The sequence below is a fragment of the Rhinocladiella mackenziei genome, assembly GCF_000835555.1.
Source record: "Rhinocladiella mackenziei CBS 650.93 unplaced genomic scaffold supercont1.3, whole genome shotgun sequence".
NCBI lineage: Eukaryota > Fungi > Ascomycota > Eurotiomycetes > Chaetothyriales > Herpotrichiellaceae > Rhinocladiella > Rhinocladiella mackenziei.
The window spans coordinates 4,294,679-4,310,988 of record NW_013550602.1 but is presented as its reverse complement, the minus strand read 5'-3'; the positions used below and the strand labels follow the sequence as shown (position 1 = coordinate 4,310,988).

The 16,310-nt window shown below is 50.6% G+C and overlaps 5 protein-coding genes across 5 annotated transcripts; 4 read left to right on the top strand and 1 right to left on the bottom strand.

The window, feature by feature from the left end:
* Nucleotides 1-1,775: 1,775 nt before the first annotated feature.
* Nucleotides 1,776-3,167, top strand: Z518_05073 (uncharacterized protein; the record flags this gene model as incomplete). The annotated part of the gene is made up of 1 exon (XM_013418778.1): nt 1,776-3,167. One exon carries the CDS (start codon nt 1,776-1,778, stop codon nt 3,165-3,167), a length of 1,392 nt encoding a protein of 463 aa, XP_013274232.1.
* Nucleotides 3,168-4,072: 905 nt separating this feature from the next.
* On the top strand, nt 4,073-5,079 carry Z518_05072 (uncharacterized protein; the record flags this gene model as incomplete). Its single annotated transcript, XM_013418777.1, has 3 exons — nt 4,073-4,296; nt 4,350-4,439; nt 4,509-5,079. The coding sequence occupies 3 exons, from the start codon at nt 4,073-4,075 to the stop codon at nt 5,077-5,079; spliced, it is 885 nt and encodes a 294-aa protein (XP_013274231.1).
* Nucleotides 5,080-6,440: 1,361 nt separating this feature from the next.
* Z518_05071 (uncharacterized protein) lies at nt 6,441-7,497 on the bottom strand (the record flags this gene model as incomplete). The annotated part of the gene is made up of 3 exons (XM_013418776.1): nt 6,441-6,895; nt 6,954-7,099; nt 7,163-7,497. The coding sequence occupies 3 exons, from the start codon at nt 7,495-7,497 to the stop codon at nt 6,441-6,443; spliced, it is 936 nt and encodes a 311-aa protein (XP_013274230.1).
* A 1,190-nt stretch (nt 7,498-8,687) lies between these two features.
* Z518_05070 (methionine aminopeptidase, type I) lies at nt 8,688-10,020 on the top strand (the record flags this gene model as incomplete). The annotated part of the gene is made up of 3 exons (XM_013418775.1): nt 8,688-8,828; nt 8,914-9,306; nt 9,355-10,020. 3 exons carry the CDS (start codon nt 8,688-8,690, stop codon nt 10,018-10,020), a joined length of 1,200 nt encoding a protein of 399 aa, XP_013274229.1.
* Nucleotides 10,021-12,841: 2,821 nt separating this feature from the next.
* Nucleotides 12,842-15,973, top strand: Z518_05069 (uncharacterized protein; the record flags this gene model as incomplete). Its single annotated transcript, XM_013418774.1, has 1 exon — nt 12,842-15,973. One exon carries the CDS (start codon nt 12,842-12,844, stop codon nt 15,971-15,973), a length of 3,132 nt encoding a protein of 1,043 aa, XP_013274228.1.
* Nucleotides 15,974-16,310: the final 337 nt, after the last annotated feature.

The following is a 16,310-nucleotide window of genomic DNA, read 5'->3' as shown; positions in this document are numbered from 1 at the left end:
AGAGGGGTTGGCCAAAGACATACCTTCTGGGAAATGATGGAATGCGTTGATTTAGGTGCTTGGAAAGTAAAATCGAAAGAGACACTCCACGGGCGCGAAGATCAGTGAAAATGCAATTTGATCCCTCCAGACATCATTGGAGGCTAGATTGCAAGTAATACTATCCCCCGCCAGCAGCTTAGTCCGTGAAACACGAAGATCGGATCCAAGAGTTTACCGATCAGGCTAAATGGAGGAGTGGTTCCCTGGAACCTGTGCCTCAGGTCGCGTTAACAGCGCGAATTGACCACGAAGCCCCATGAACATGGCTCGCAGGAATATTGAGAACGATGTGGAAGGCGCACAGAAGCCCGTTGAGAGTCCAATTGGATAATGGCATTGTCCTCTTGACCACCACATGTTTTCTAGCGACCTCAATGAACGATGCTGTCGTGTTGTTATTCATCCTGAAGAGACTGAAGTGACCATGGTTCTAGATGTCTTCCCCAATCATCCTTGAACAATCGACGGTCTTCAGCGAGAAATCCGACGACGAAAGAACCACCCACGTTTTCCCACGGCACAGGCGATACAACAGGACTATCGGGATAAATATTGATGGCCTCGACTCGTAGCCGACTTAACGTCCTAAGAATGGCGAAAAAGATGAAGTGGCCCACCACGTAGATCTCGGCCAACGGATGCAGAACGCGATGGGTTGTTGCGACAATATTATCTTTGTCTTTGATCTTGGAGGATGACTCGTGTGTTGTATTGCTAAAAGCTATCACTCCTCTAGCAAGTGTGAGCTTATCAAAAATGGTGCTCATAAGCCTTGATCTCGAAAGGATCCTGACCAGGACAATTTGGAACGAGAGTTTGCAGCCCGAAGATCGAGGGGACGAGGCGAGATCACATCCAACAGTGAGTATTTAACGGGACTTAGAGTGCCTTCAATTGCCACCCGTGGTGAGCAGGACGAGAGCAATCATCAGGTGGACCTACAGTATCATTCAACCAAGCAAATCTTAAGGGGGGCCGATCCGGATCTACCCAGGAATCCGACCATACATCGTCCACAATCTTGATGGTCTGGATGAAACGATTGTGCAGCCACAGTTTGAACGGTTGGATCTTCCCCCGTGTCTCGTGAACCGCAAACTCTTATCGACACGAGAGTGAAACAGAGAAGGATGAGGATACTGAAGGGAAATGACGGACCCTGGTAATGCTCTCGTAACCAGTCCCTCTTCGTACTAACCGAACATGGCGACCAGGACTGAAGCATAAAATGACACACCTTGTCAGCAAATTCGTGACTCTCTACCAGAACCTATCAGTCACAACCCCGGTTCAATGAATCAACCGTAAAGAAGAGATAACATGGACCCCTTCAATCTGGCTTTTCGGTTTCCTAACATGGCTTCTGGGGGTGCAGCGCATCCCAACCCGCCAGTCCTGGTCGCAGCTAACCCGGCCCGGGCGGCTCTGTTTTTTTCTTCTTCCAGGATTTTGTTCCCAGCTTCGACCTCACACCAATCAGCGAGGCTCTCTCTCTGCCTTCTCGAAACAAAAAGTGGGCAAGTCATAAGGCACTCATAGAACCACAAGTATCCCGCAAGTTTGGCTGCCCCTCCGAATTGCGTCCGGGATGATTCAATGACTAGGCTCCTGGGCGGGAGTTCTCTCGAGAATATTTCTCAACACATACGACGAAGGATTCAGCGTTTTTCCAACCCCTGGAGTCCTCGCAGCTACTCTGCCAGGAATACCTCCCATGACTCGAAATTCTCAACATGGCGCTCTCCGTCACAATCTCCAACGACGATGGGAAGCCTTTTCTGCCAGGATCGTTGGTTCTCGGTGTCGTCAAGCTCGTCATATACGATGATCAAAACATCGGCGAGCTGACGATTAATTTCAGCGGGTGTGCCAACGTCCGGCTGATTCACTCCTATGGCGACATGACAACTTCCCGGAGGGATTACAAGTCAGTCGGCTATCTTTTCTCCCAGCGCCTAAGCCTCTACCAAGGGAAATACACACATCGGAAGGGGAGCTACATGTGGCCTTTCGCGTTCCGCATCCCCTTATACGCGGCTCCACGAGCACTGCCTTCTGGATCGAGGGATTTCTTCGGCCCAGAGCGCCCGTGGAAGAACGACTATAGCGTGGAACTTCACCCTCTTCCACCGAGCATGAGTCACAGAGGCCCTTTCATTTGTTCTGTCGAGTATATGCTCCATGCGACTCTAGCAGGGCCATCTCGGGGTCCAATATCATTGAACAAAACGCTAAGCGCCATGGAACGGGTACGAATTCAAAATCTCCCGAGTCAGAAGGATTTAGATGTCAGCGGTGATGGGCTTTACATCAACTATCAGCACAATCTCCGGTGCACGCTTGATAATTTCCCCCGGATTATACCGAAGCTTCTCTGTTCGATTCTATGCGAAGGTCGGCGACGCTTCAAATCTATTACGCCGCCGGAAGTGGAGCTTCGGATGTCTGTTTGGATACCCAAAAGAATCATCCTCAACGGCCAGGTCACATTGTCAGTGCTGGTAGCGATGACTTCTCGCTCCACAGGCCCAGATAACGCAACAAAACGGAACCTTAGCAACGACCATGTTCAACCCACCAATCTCAGAATTAGATCTTTCAAGTTGTCTCTATTTCAGCATACTCGAGTGCGCACTGGTTGTCATCGTTCATCGTCTGAGAAGAAAATTCTCGTTCGAAGAGGATCGTGTATATTGCCGCTCTCAGGAGATTCTTCGCTGGAGCCAAGCCAATCCGGAAATACCAGTCAGGATAGTCGGCCAGCTCGTTTTGTCAACTTGGCAGACATGGCAGATCTTAGGGTCCCAATGGCAGCTCTCGTTCCAGACTTTTCTACGTACAACATCGCTGGGTGTCATTCACTGGAAGTGCTGTTCAACATGGAGTACGAGAACAAGAGGTTCAAATGTAACTTCGGGAAGGTACCACTCCAAGTCCTGTCGCAGGAGTGCGGAACAGTCGATCAGGGCGTTATTCACCCGATGGAGCGATGGGCCAACCAGTCAATATCGGACGAGGTTTGGATCAGACCCCCGCCATCAGAGGACGATATCGACGATGACAACGATGACGATGATGACGTTGTCTCCGCCTGGGCCACGGAGACCCTGCCGCCATACACCTGATCGGCCGCTCTATTGATCATAACCAGCGCACTCCCAAGACCCAAGAGTCGCACTCATGAGTGAAAGTGGAAATTGCAGTTGTGGACGCAAAGAGATCACTCATTGGAAATGTCATGTTTCCAACGAAAGGAGTCGTCAAACTCTGGCTGGTTTTTGGAGGTTTGGCGTGATTTGGGACGTGCAAGGCGCTCAGGGTATGACAAGAGGACTGTACGTGTACCAGCTTCATGTGATAACCCCCTTTTCGTACTGATGGTCGTCGGAAAGTCCCTCTCAAAGTCTTATGCCGAATAGCAGTACCTGTGTTACCTCCCAATTGGATGTCTCGTGTTCCAGAAATGAAGCCCAAATCGTCGCTGCTCTTTGAAGACCTCCTACAGAACCGGGCGGATTTGCTCCGATGCTGTATGAACGAAGTACATTATGACTATTGTAAAAAAGTCACTGCTTAGGCTAACCTTTTTGGCTATTATGATTTCATAAAATCGTTTCGTTACAAGTTTGCACTTCCGGGCAGCACCGGTCCGAACGGACAGGCGTTCTTCTATGGGGAGCAGAGCAGCTTCTTTACCGACTTCCCGGAACAATGTCCAACGCGTCCAGCTTGCCGATCTTCCAAAGTGGGAGTCGCCCTTGTCCTGCGAAACAAAAAGGGACAGACTCGGTGCAGGAGGACTCTCCTACAAATCGGACACGACCTGAAACCATCTCATCCTATCCTTCACTTCGACTGCCGGGCGGGGTTTACCTGTGAAATATAACATAAAAACCGGCACATAAGACCCCCAAGCATGCAAGATTCTTGCTTCTGGACTTGACGTGGCACTTATTGCTTTCGAACACGCAAAATCTCGTCGGCGCTACTCCCCGGAGACAGTTAATTTAACCGCACACACCGTGTTAGAATGGCGGACAGTACAACCGGCAGTCACAAGAACGTCAACAACAAACCGGACGTTAGGCAATATGACATGCACCACGACGACTACGATCGCGACACGGCCATACACCGGCTGAGAACCGCAGGAAGCATTACGATCACCCCCGAGCTTTTCGAAAAGATCTACCTGTCACCAAAGAATCAGGTATCGAACAATCTTCGCTCGACCGTGGGCAACCCTACACCGTTGTAAGTGCGTCCTTCTATCGATGTTGAGAAGGACCGTCGTTTAATACTTCCAGGGCTCTTTGTGGCTTTCTTCTGTCGCTCTCTCCACTCTCCAATATCCTCCTCGGTTGGAGAGGGTCTGGTGGCTCTGGAGCCGCAGAAGTGTATGTTAAGTTCAATTGCAGTTCACTTCCAGAAGATTAGGGAAAGCTGATCTCCCCTCTGCGGAACAGTGGAGTATACTACTTCTTCGGGGGTTTACTCATGACTATTGGGTCTGTTCTCGAGTTCATCCTGGGCAATACATTCCCATTTGTGGTTTTTGGGTCCTTCGGAGCTTTCTGGCTCAGCTGGGCGGCAACATTGACGCCCTTTTACAATGCCTCAATTGCCTATGACCCGAGCCACCCAACGGCCAGCAGCACCGACCCAACCTTCGCCAGTACATTTGCCTTTTTCCACCTGTACATGGGCGTCCTCTGTTTCCTCTACCTGGTGTGCGCACTCCGAACCAACATCTGCTTCGTCCTCATCTTTCTGTCTCTTGTACCGGCGTTTGGTTTGTTGGCCGCCTCGTACTGGAAGCTCGCAGAAGGCGAGGCTGCGGTAGCTCTAAAGTGTCAACATGCGGCCGGCGGTCTGGTCTTTGCGGTATGTCTTCTTGGATGGTACCTCCTGGGAGCCCAACTTTTGGCCGCCGTCGACTTCCCCCTTAACGTCCCCGTTGGCGATCTTAGCTCTTTCGTCAAAGGCGCCAGCGAGAGAGTGGTTCAGAAGGCGGAAAGGAAGCATTCAAGCGAGTAGGACTACCGGAAGAGTGGAAAGTTAGCGAGAAACTCGATACGACGCAAAAAGCATGTGGAGAAAGCTGGCGGATGGGTGAAATTTCGTGTTGGTCTTGAGGCGACATAACGACTTTCTGTACAGTGATCTCAACTCTGGCCTCTTTGAAACCTGCGGGAGGTCCAGTGCTCCAGCACTACATGAGATAGTAAGAATGCTGGAAGTATAATGAAAATTCAGATATCAAGACTCATCCACAATGCACTCATCTGCTGACGATGCCGAGTAAAGACCATTTCGAAGCCGCACGTCCCAATTCTTTAACAGCTGGGCATCTCGCCTGGCCTTGTCAAGAAACCTACGGTTCGGACCGCCACCAGTGAGGAAAATACGATCCTGAGATGGAACTCGCCTAGTGCAAAGATCCTAGCAGCGCTCGGAAAATGCGAGATCAACTATCTAACTTTGGTTCGGAAAGTACAAAGAAGCATTGAAGACTACATATCCTCGCTAAATGGAGATCATGTGCAAATAAAACCCAAAAGGGCCAACGACATGTCGAAACCCTTGCGGCTCGTCAAGGCTTTGGAGTAGATAAGCATGACACATTTCGAACTTATCAGTTAGAAATCTGCCTTTCATTTCACGCTAACTAGGGTACGCACACAGAAAGCACGGCCCGGCTGAAGTAATCGGGGGACAGTCTCAGAGAATGTGAAGAACGGATCCTGTTGCGCAAGGAGAGGGAGAGGATCTAGAGACACACATTGAATTTTTTTTAAACAATTCTCATCCCAAATTTTTGCCACATCTATTAATGTCGAGAGGCCCATGGGCAGTGGTTAATTCAACGGACCTTAATCGATTTGATGCTTGCCTGCATGGATCAAATTTTAAAACCAGTAGTACAGAGGAAAGGAGCGCCCAAAAAGCGCGGTTGACAGATTGAGGAAGTCATTTGCATGCTGGGAAAGAAATTTCAAAGACTTCTATGGCTCTCTAAGTGTCACGTAGAGCTGGTTGTTGCTAGTACGTCAATTCAACATTTCTCACTTAGGCACGAGGAACCTCAAGCAGCATGACTTTGGACCCTACAGTTGTATAATAACAGTGCCGATCTAAATGAGAATTGCTCTTCGGAGAAAGGGGAGACGATATTATCATTATTTGCTATGGGGAGTGGATATCGAAAAGGAAAAAAATTGTTCCAAGTCATGCATTAATTTGAAGCATTCTGGCGTCGATGATCTCCACGAAGCATGTGTTCGTTGATTGAACAACCGCGCCAGAGGATGCCTCTCAGACATGGCGGTTCCAACCCCATGTGGGGACATCAATATCATTTCGTTTCTCTGGGACATGTCGACAAAATAGGTGGTGAACTAGACGGTCGCAGGGGCCTGGCCGTCGTCGACAGAAGTCTGGACAGCACCGGCACTATCATGGGCCACTCCATCAGATTGACCTTGTGGCACAGGCTTCTCTGGCTGGAATGTCCCATGCGTATTAAGAGGGTCGTCGTAAGTTCGCATCCTCAAACCTAGACGTGCAGGGTCGATGTTCCAGTGTCGGAAGAGGAGAAATGCACTCGTAACCGGTATCAACATGCAGTCAAGAATGCCGTAGAATATGAATTCACTGTCAGGGGCAATGACGTTTCCGCCTTCAGAGACGCCCCAGCAAACAGGGTACAGCATCCAGAGGAGCCATACCCAGGCGGAGGCCATGTTGTGCGTGAACACGATGTCTTTGCCCAGGGCCGAAGCAAACCTTCTCGGAAGCCAGACCAGGTGATAACCGATAAGAAGCCAGCACCAGATCCAGAACCCGTAGTAGCCTGTGATGAAAGGATTAGAGAATCGTTCCCTGATCGCGTCACTTCTAAGGAATCTCACCCCACTTGTAGTCCGTCCGAACAAGTGCCCCAACCACAGCCATCACCGCCATGGCACAGCTCAGGAAGCAAGTCCACAAGACATAGACCGTGGGGACGACTGAGGTCAGGAGGATCGAGACGGTCAGTAGCGGCCAGATGAGAAACCTGAGGAGAAATTAGTCGTATGAAGCATTTGTCGACGTCTCTCCCTCGGAGCGTCAAACTTACCAGCCGCAGTAGCGAACCCACCAGATCTGACGGTTGATGCCCGAGACAAGATGACTGCTCCGTTGCCACTCAACATCAATCGGGACCCAGCCAAGATTGGATGCCATGCTGTAGTGTTCGACCATCGCCACAAAGGCTGCGAGAGCGAGAATGTAATGGAAGAGCCGATTGCTTGCGGGTTTCAGAAAACCGCTACCCAGCGCACCCAGCATGGTCGTGCCCATGGTTGACATGACTGCCCAATACCAGTCCGACCCACGGGTGGTGATATGGATATCCACCGTCCTGCCATTCACTATGAAAGGGTTTGTATGGAGTGCGTTGTTGCCACCCATTGTGCCACTTCCTTCTTGGAGCAATGAACAGAACAGAGATGGGAATGAAGAATGGAGCGTGGAGACAATCCTAGTCAGTTCCTCTCATGTGCCGTCTGCGGATATTGGTGTTGAGTTCGTGGGATATCGAAGGGGGAGGAAGCCTTCGTGTTATAGAGTCGAAAGGGAACAAGGCCATAAGTCAGGAGAGCAATTTGGAACCCGGAACCCGGGAAGCTGTCGACGGAAATGTGTCAACTGACACTGTCTCAACTTTCCAAAAAGCAGGATGGACAAGAGCCAGGAACGGGGGATCAACATGCCACATGACGAGCTCTCTGCTGATCCCGGGCCAGTCACGACCTAATTCCATGCTGAAGGCATCTTTTATGAGTCTGGAGAATCAAGAGAGCGAGAACATATGGATGCTCTAGGCCGCCAGATCCGGATGGACGAGGCTGCCCACCGCAGTTCCTTTTTGGCCGGATTTTCGTGGTTCTGTAATTTGCCCGTTCCCTGCCTTGGGCGCCAGCCATCGAGTTTCTGATAGGCAATTAATGTGATAACACTGGTTGGAGAAGCATTGGCATCTTGTAAGGAGCTTGCTTCTGTCGCTCACGCGGAGTAAGTACATTAGTTACTCCACTCATCGTGTATCCGATGTAATTATCCGCTTGTGCGAAAGTGCCTTGGGGGAAATCGTAATGACATACCGGCATGGGAGTTAGGCGATAATCTAAATGACTGCGAGGGGGTCAATATAACATTGACTCATCGCGCTTTGAAAGGAGCGTGCTCTTTGCAAGCGATGTTTGCTGGTCGGGTTCTACGTATACCCATCTATCCGCAGGTTGGCCGGCACGTGGAATCACGTGATTTAATCACGTGCTCTAGAGAAGGGTGCAGGGGGGTTGGCTTGGCATGTTTGTTTTAACGTCAGGGCACCGGCCCCCCAGTACGTGACGCTCGGGGGTGGTTTTTAGATTGCGTGAGGCTCCAATATGTAATTTCTTTATCATCTTTTGTTCGACTCAACCCGCAGTTCCGCGTCTGCTCGAGGGTCTGTGTAAGTTCTTCCACGGTACCAGTTTCCTTCGTACCGGTCTGTCACTTGTCCCCTTGACGTGCGATTTGAAGCGACACTCCAACCATCTCGACACTGGCTCGATCAGCCCCGAGTCCGATATCTTTCTTGTTCTTGACCATTCAGGATGGATCAAGCCGCTGCACAGCCCCGGAAATGCCCGGGACTGAACTGTGAAAATGATGCGTCTACCCTACAGTGTCCCAAGTGCAAGGAAATGGGCGTTGACAGTTTCTTCTGTTCACAAGACTGTTTCAAACGGAGTTGGGTAGGCTGTCCTTCTGTCTTTTGTAAGAAAGACTAGAATCCCCTGCGCCTTCTGGGGACTTGCTTGCTAATTTCCTCTCCATCAGGCCGAACACAAAGTCCTTCACAAAAGTACGAACCTTTTCCGCAACTATTTTCCTCCCAGTGTCGTTTCTAAAGTTGATCCAGAAAGCGGCCATTACAATCCATTCCCTACGTACCTATTCACGGGCCCCTTAAGACCTGTCTACCCCCTCTCACCCAAACGCGAGATTCCCAAGTCAATACGGCATCCCGAATGGTGGCAAGATGGTATACCGAGATATCCACACATCCGCAAGAACAACGTCCAGATCCTAGACGAGAAAGGCATCGCGGGGATGCGGAAAGTCTGCAGACTATCAAGAGAAGTACTAGACATTGCTGCGGCGGCCGCCAAACCCGGTGTAACAACAGACTATATCGATGAGGTTGTTCACAATGCTTGTATAGAGCGAAACGTATGTGTGGCAGCCTTGTTCATTGGTGCGCACTGACCACGAGCCTAGGCATATCCTTCCCCCTTAAATTACAATCATTTCCCCAAGTCGGTGTGCACGTCCCCTAACGAAGTAATCTGCCACGGAATCCCCGACCAGAGAGTCCTCCAAGATGGAGATATCTTGAATATCGACGTCTCGCTCTACCACGGAGGCTACCACGGTGATCTAAACGAAACATACTACATTGGCGACAAAGCAAAAGCAGACCCAAACAACGTTCGACTCGTTGAGACCACCCGACAATGTCTCCAGAAAGCCATCGAACATGTCAAACCCGGAGTGAAAATTGGCGATTTCGGCGACATCATCGAGAAACACGCAAAGACGCAGAACCTCAGCGTTGTGAAAACGTACTGTGGTCATGGCGTCAATTCCCTGTTCCACTGTGCGCCTAGCGTGCCGCATTACGCGAAGAACAAGGCGGTCGGGAAATGCAAACCTGGAATGACCTTCACGATTGAACCGATGATTTGTCTGGGCAGCTACAAGGATAAGACGTGGCCAGATGACTGGACGGCAGTGACCATTGATGGAGCCAGATCAGCCCAATTCGAGCACACCCTGCTCGTTACGGAGGATGGCGTTGAGGTTCTAACGGCACGGTTACCCGGCTCGCCCGGTGGGCCTGTGCCGATGCCTGCGGTCACGAATGGGGACGCTCCCAAATCTTGAATTGGCATGTCTAACCTAGGGATCCTGGGAGATGGGTGTTAATGGAGGGCTTGAATCAGTAACACCAACGAGACTATGAGGTTGGGGTGAGAGATTCTCCTGCTCCACGAACAACCAAAAACGAGGGAGTTCCTCCGAATTCCACAGATCTATATTCCTATCAAGTCTATATTGGTGTTCATTTCCTTTTCTAATGCTCTATTTGCTCGGTCTTTTCTCTCGCATGAACCCACTAGCAATGGTCGCACCAAAGACAATACCCAACATTAGGGCGAAAGCGTGCGTGACGGGCAATCACCGTATGCTTCTTTCGCCGCTGTCCTCACCGGCGCGGGATCCAATTTCCTGACATAGTCCGGGCTTCGACGGACCCCTTCCACCATCTTCGCCGCATCCTTGCCATTCCAACCTTCTCGCCAACGCCATCCGCAGCCGCTACTGAGTAATTGTTACGCTCAGCGAGATGCCAATCACGGATCCCCGCGAGTGGGGATATATGAACGCGCCGTTGCAACAGCTTGGTCGTTCAGGCGCGGCGTTGGAGATGAGGATGACGAGGGAAGTGGTCATGGCCATGCCTTTTCCAAAGCCGCACATCATTTTCATTGTGCCTAGGGTAATAACGTGGGTGTTGTTGAGCACTAGGTTGGTAAAGAGGAAGATGAAGAGCATACCACAGGTCAGTAGAAATTTGCCTGCCCTCTTCATCACACTACCGCCGATCAGAGGATCCTGATACACTGGGTCCAAGCCAAATCACTCTTTTTCCACTCATGACAGTTATGGTCTCCTCATTTCAGTGTTCTTCTGCTTCTATTTCATCATCTGGACGCATGGCTGTTTTGTATTGAGACGCTTTCGCATGTTTATCGTTGGCCCCAGAGGTAATCGCAGCATAGCTCACTAGAGATTACACTCGGGTCAGAGGGATGATGAACTTCAAGCGCTTCTCGAGGATATCTATCGTGCCAAGCGAGGCTGCTGAGGAATTGGTCAATGCCAATTGACAGCTTAGACAACGTGGGCAGAACACAGAGAAAGAATGAAGTTAGGTACACAGGACCCATCCTTTATATGGAAAAGCTTTGGTTCATTGTTTCGGTTCAATCATTTCATTTTCCTGTCTACACCAAGAATTACCAAAGCAGGAGAAATGAAAGCCTGCCCTTTTGAGGTCTCTCGTTCATGTGTCGACACTCAACGCCATCCATCAGTTTCGTCCCATGCTCGTTTGTGCTGAAGAATTTTAGGGGGAAGGGACCGAAGAGACCTGTCTGCTTTCAATTTCTCGGTTGAAGAGGGTAAGGGGTCCAAGCCCAAGTCGCCCGAGCAATTTCGTCCCCCTCATCCAGTGTTCTCGTACGTTGATAGGAATGATACTGGATGCCTAAACTGGATGTGGAGTCGGTGGCACAAAGGTGTATTCACCGGGAATACGGTGGCGGAGATGCTGGTGTACGCGCGAGATGGTAATACTACATCATGGTGCGCCACACGTGACGTGGATTCGCAGTGTCGACACTAGAATGGGCGGGAGTAGCGCAGGTCGGCAGGCAGCGACCGGCACGGGTCTCCGCAGATTGGACAGTTTGTTTGTTGCAATTCCGTACCAATAGACATCAAGCGTGCTAAGGCTTCGTCAGCGCCATTGACTTCTCGGCCTTCCTATATTTGGCGAGAATCTCGGTCAGTCACGACCTGTGTCTTGGGACCTCCGGTATATACAAAGCGTTCAATCCCCCAAAGGTTGGTTCCAGCCTCACAGATGCATTCCCAGAAGTAGCGTATTGGCCGCCGTGGGGGCATACAATCTTAGGGTGTGGTGCTTGGGACTATGGTAGAGGAATGTTAAAGCCATGTTTGATCGAATCGCACTCGGCACACTGTTTGACGGCCATGTGCAAGCGTGCTTAGTATCCAGGTATCTTCAAGCTTCCTAGGTTTCTTCAGTAATTCTGTCCTGCTGTGAATAATTCCAGATCGAGATGTCGATGTTGATTTCCTTTGGCTGTGGACAGCCACTCAGGCATCAGATGGGTCGGAACAAGTTGCCGTCCGTGCCAGGATGATCGAGGTGTCGTAGATGGCAGTCGGGCCGTGCTGAAGTATTCGCTTCTTTGAAAATGCTTGAGGACCGTGACCTTTCTCAAATGGCTTCTGTAGAATGAATGGCAGCTCCAGATGTGGTACCCGTTGGGCCAGATGAAACTATCCCGAATCTGGTGACAGACGGCAAAGAGGGCGACGGTAAAGAAAATCGAACCCTTTCGTTCATCGTTAGGTCGAGGGAGTGTCGGAACCAAGAAGCGGTAGATTTGTCCCTAATCTCTCAGGGAATGCCGAGAAAGGACGGGGAAAGGAATCACTACCGATCAAGGCTGACGAGGGATGTTGTTGTGTACCATCCGCGCAAGCAAGGTACTGTATCGCGTTCCACAAGAGAGATGAGGTGACTGCGTAAGCGATGCGAAACTTCATCTCAGATCCCGGGTCACCGCCAGCCATGTACAGGAGGACGTCTCTCATTCTGCCACATCAGCTCTCGATTCTGTAAGTAGACGCGTGCTTTTGCCACTGTTGGGCACAGCATTTTTCATACACTGCAATCGCTCTTTTAAATGCAAACCGCCGACACTGGGAGGATGAGAAGAACAAGGGGAGATCGACGTAACTGGTATGTTTGTCGCAGCATACAAACAAGTAGCGCACTTCTCCAAACATCAACGCGACTGGTGCGGGAAACTTTTTTGCCTTCATAACAACAATCTTGAACCATTGCCATCAGATCTTTCTTGGAGAGTCTGATAACCATGTTATCAACATGTCCGACCATACCTATCGAAAACCGTTGCTTCTGGCTTTGGCCGGTGCTGTAGTCCTGTCTGCAGTTTTCTGTTCCTACACCTATTACACCAGCCAGTCCAAACCCGAGCCAGGTTACCACACCTCCCTCCATCGCAGCAACGCTATTCGACGACCTCGGAGTAGACGACGATGGCGTCGGGGCTTCGAACCCATTACACTTGACTACGATCCTACCGAACGGGCGATCAATCATCTGGCAAGGCGTAATGAGACCGGACAAGGCTACGGAGAATATCAGAATACATGGTTTTTTCCCAATCCAGAAGACGCACAGGGAGTGGATTTGACGTTACTTCCTTGCAATCTGAAATCTGTCCATACCTATTTGCTCCAGCACTCTCCAGCACCACTCTCTTCGTATCAACAAGACTGCCTGCGATTGCACGTTCATGGAGTTTTTGCTCAGAACTTTCTGCGTGAGGAGTACCCCGAGGGTTATATCATTGGAGAAGATGCGTATGTGGTCGCAAGAGGCTTGGAACTACTCGAAGTCGCAGAAGAAATTGTCTATGAAGTGATCAAAGCGTTCGATGAAGGCGAGTTCCACCTTAGCGAAGAATGGAGTCCTCTCGAGGCACCGGAACAAAGTCCAGCACTGCCGGCCGTCGTGCCTCCTGGCCAGGCAGATGGTCTGGTGGACGATTTGGGTCCACAGGATGCTCTTCAAGCATTGGCAGATCCGACCAGGGATGAGGAAGACGACAGCGAGATGTCGTTCAGTAATCATGATGAGGATCCAGCGGGAAGCCAAAACATGCTCAATCTACTCTATCACATTGCTGGCGAACAGGCACGAAGAGAAGGCTACATTCATCGGGGTGTCGAATGCAACAGCTGTGGGGTTCATCCGATTCAAGGCATCCGCTATCATTGTGCCAATTGCTTCGACTTTGATCTCTGTGAAGGCTGCGAAGCTAGCTCTGCTCACATCAAAAGCCATGTTTTCTTCAAGATTCGCATACCTGCCCCTTCGCGGGGGAAGATCAAACAAGTCACTCCGAAATGGTATCCCGGAAACCCCAACGCCTTTCCCAACTCTCTGCCCAAGAATGTGTCCAAACCATTATTAGAACAAACCGGTATGGACCGAACGGAGATGGATGCTCTCTACGAGCAGTTCAAGTGTCTTGCCGGACATTATTGGCCGACAGATCCCACTGGATTGGGAGTTGCGATTGACCGCAAAGGGTTCGACGCATACTTCATTCCGCAAAAAGAAGATGAACCATCTCCGGCAAACTTAATCTATGATCGGATTTTTGCCTTCTACGACACGAACAACGATGGCCTCATCGGCTTCGACGAATATATACGAGGCCTCGCTCGGCTGCAAGACAAGTCTCGGCTAGCCCGACTTCGGCGGATCTTCGATGGTTATGACTTGGATTCGGATGGCTACGTTGACCGTAGGGACTTTCTACGCATGTTCCGCGCGTACTATGCCCTGAGCAAAGAGCTGAGTCGCGAAATGATCAATAGCCAGGACGACTTCGGCTATGTCGAGGAAGAGATCCGAGATGTTGTTCAAGGTAGCCAACCGATCAGTGCAGCGTTTGGTGGCGGCACATTGTATGGCCATGAATCACGAACAGGGCAGGATAAACAACGTCAAGCGGACGGCGATCTACAGTTGTCCAGTGGATCAAATGGAGTGTTGCAACCTGACACTGACATGCGAGGAGATCGTGCCCGGGCCATTGGAAATGCCGCGATTGGGGATCGGACCAGAAATCATCCATTTCGATCGTTCAGAACACAGCCGGTGGAAGATGAACCATTAATGCTTCTCCCAGTCGGAAGCAATTTTATGCAGTCGGGGCTGCATGATCAAGACGACGCCTCTGAGGACGAGCTGGCTGGCCCTGATCCACCGCTACAAACATATGGTTGGCCTCCCGTCCGAACCCCAGAACCTCAAGATATTATTGATGCACTGGGACAGGAAGTGGCGCTGGAAGACATCACAGATCCCGTGGACCGGTCTCGAGTATTGTATGCACAATCTCAACGTCTTGATGCCGAAGGGGACCGGGAGGAAGAGTTCAGGAGAACACAAGCTGTGGAAGAACGATGGCGTCGAAGGCAATTTTATCTTGATGAGGAAGAAGGCTTAAGCAAGCCGCCGGGTTACACAGAGCGTGATGGTTATGACGACGAAGTGACTTCATCCGCGCTCAAAAAGAAGGACCATGATGCCGAGAACAGTCCACGAAGAGCGTCGATGCAATCAAGATCATCGTCGAAAGTTCGATTTGACGATAGTGCCATCGATACAGACTATGAAACACGCTCGAACACATCATCTCGCAGCATACCTGTCAATGAAAGATGGGGCGGCCTGGAGCTTAGCCAGGCAGAGGCCGATCTGGGGAAGGACATCCTGTACCAAGCCGTTCAGCAAGGATTCAACGAGCTATTGGACGTTTTATTCAAAGACAAAGAAAATGATTTCATCCAGTCGAGCCTTACGCGAAGTGATCGTCGTAAGTTTCGAAAGGAAAGACAGAAGTTCAAGGAAGCTCTTGAAGCGGCCGAACAAACTCAAGAAGAAGCCTTGAGGGAGGCCGACCGTCTCAGGACCGAGGAGCTGCTGCAAGGCTCGGGGTCACACATCCCGTCAGGGAAGACCGATGTCGCGGGACAGTCCCATGGACCACACGATTCCCATGCCGTGGTGGCGTCGGATACTGAAAGAAACGACTCCGTGGTGGACGGTGTGACTCGAGGACCCGTATCCGTCGTACTAGATGCGTCGGCGCCGCCAGATCGTGATCCGACTCTTCCACAATTCCGACCTGATGAGGAACCCGGAGCGGATCCATTTTCTGGCGACCCAACAAGCGCTCGAATGACGTATGACGCCTGGCTTCGGCATGATGAGATCGACACCGAAGCAGAACAACGAGGCGGGTACGGAAAACTCAGCTTCTCTGAATTCCGTCGGCTTATGGTACAAGGGGATGAAGTCAGCAAAGCGCTGGGTAGAAAAGAGAATGACGGGCAAAACAATCCAGATACATGGGAGAGCAGTAATGATCTTGGAAGACTAGCATTTGTGGGCACATGGCTAGAGATGGCCAGCTTTTAGAGATCAGAATGGGCTTTGTTGGAGGAGATGGCACCAGACGTGATCTTCGAGGCTTGATCGTATGACTACTTTGCATGCACGACGTTATGATCTCAAAAGGATGATACCCGAATATCTTGAATCGAATGCAGATGTTGTTCTACTCGGACGGCACGAAACGTATTTCATCCAAGACTGTCCAGAGAAGAGTTATCATCACACTTGTAGACGGCAAAAGGCCGAGCCTGGCAAGGCTGACGAGGACAAAGTTTTTCCTATCCGGTCTTGGCATTTTCTATCCTCCTGGGACCCGAGGTCTACCACCGAGTACCTCAGATCCGACCATGCTGCCTCACGG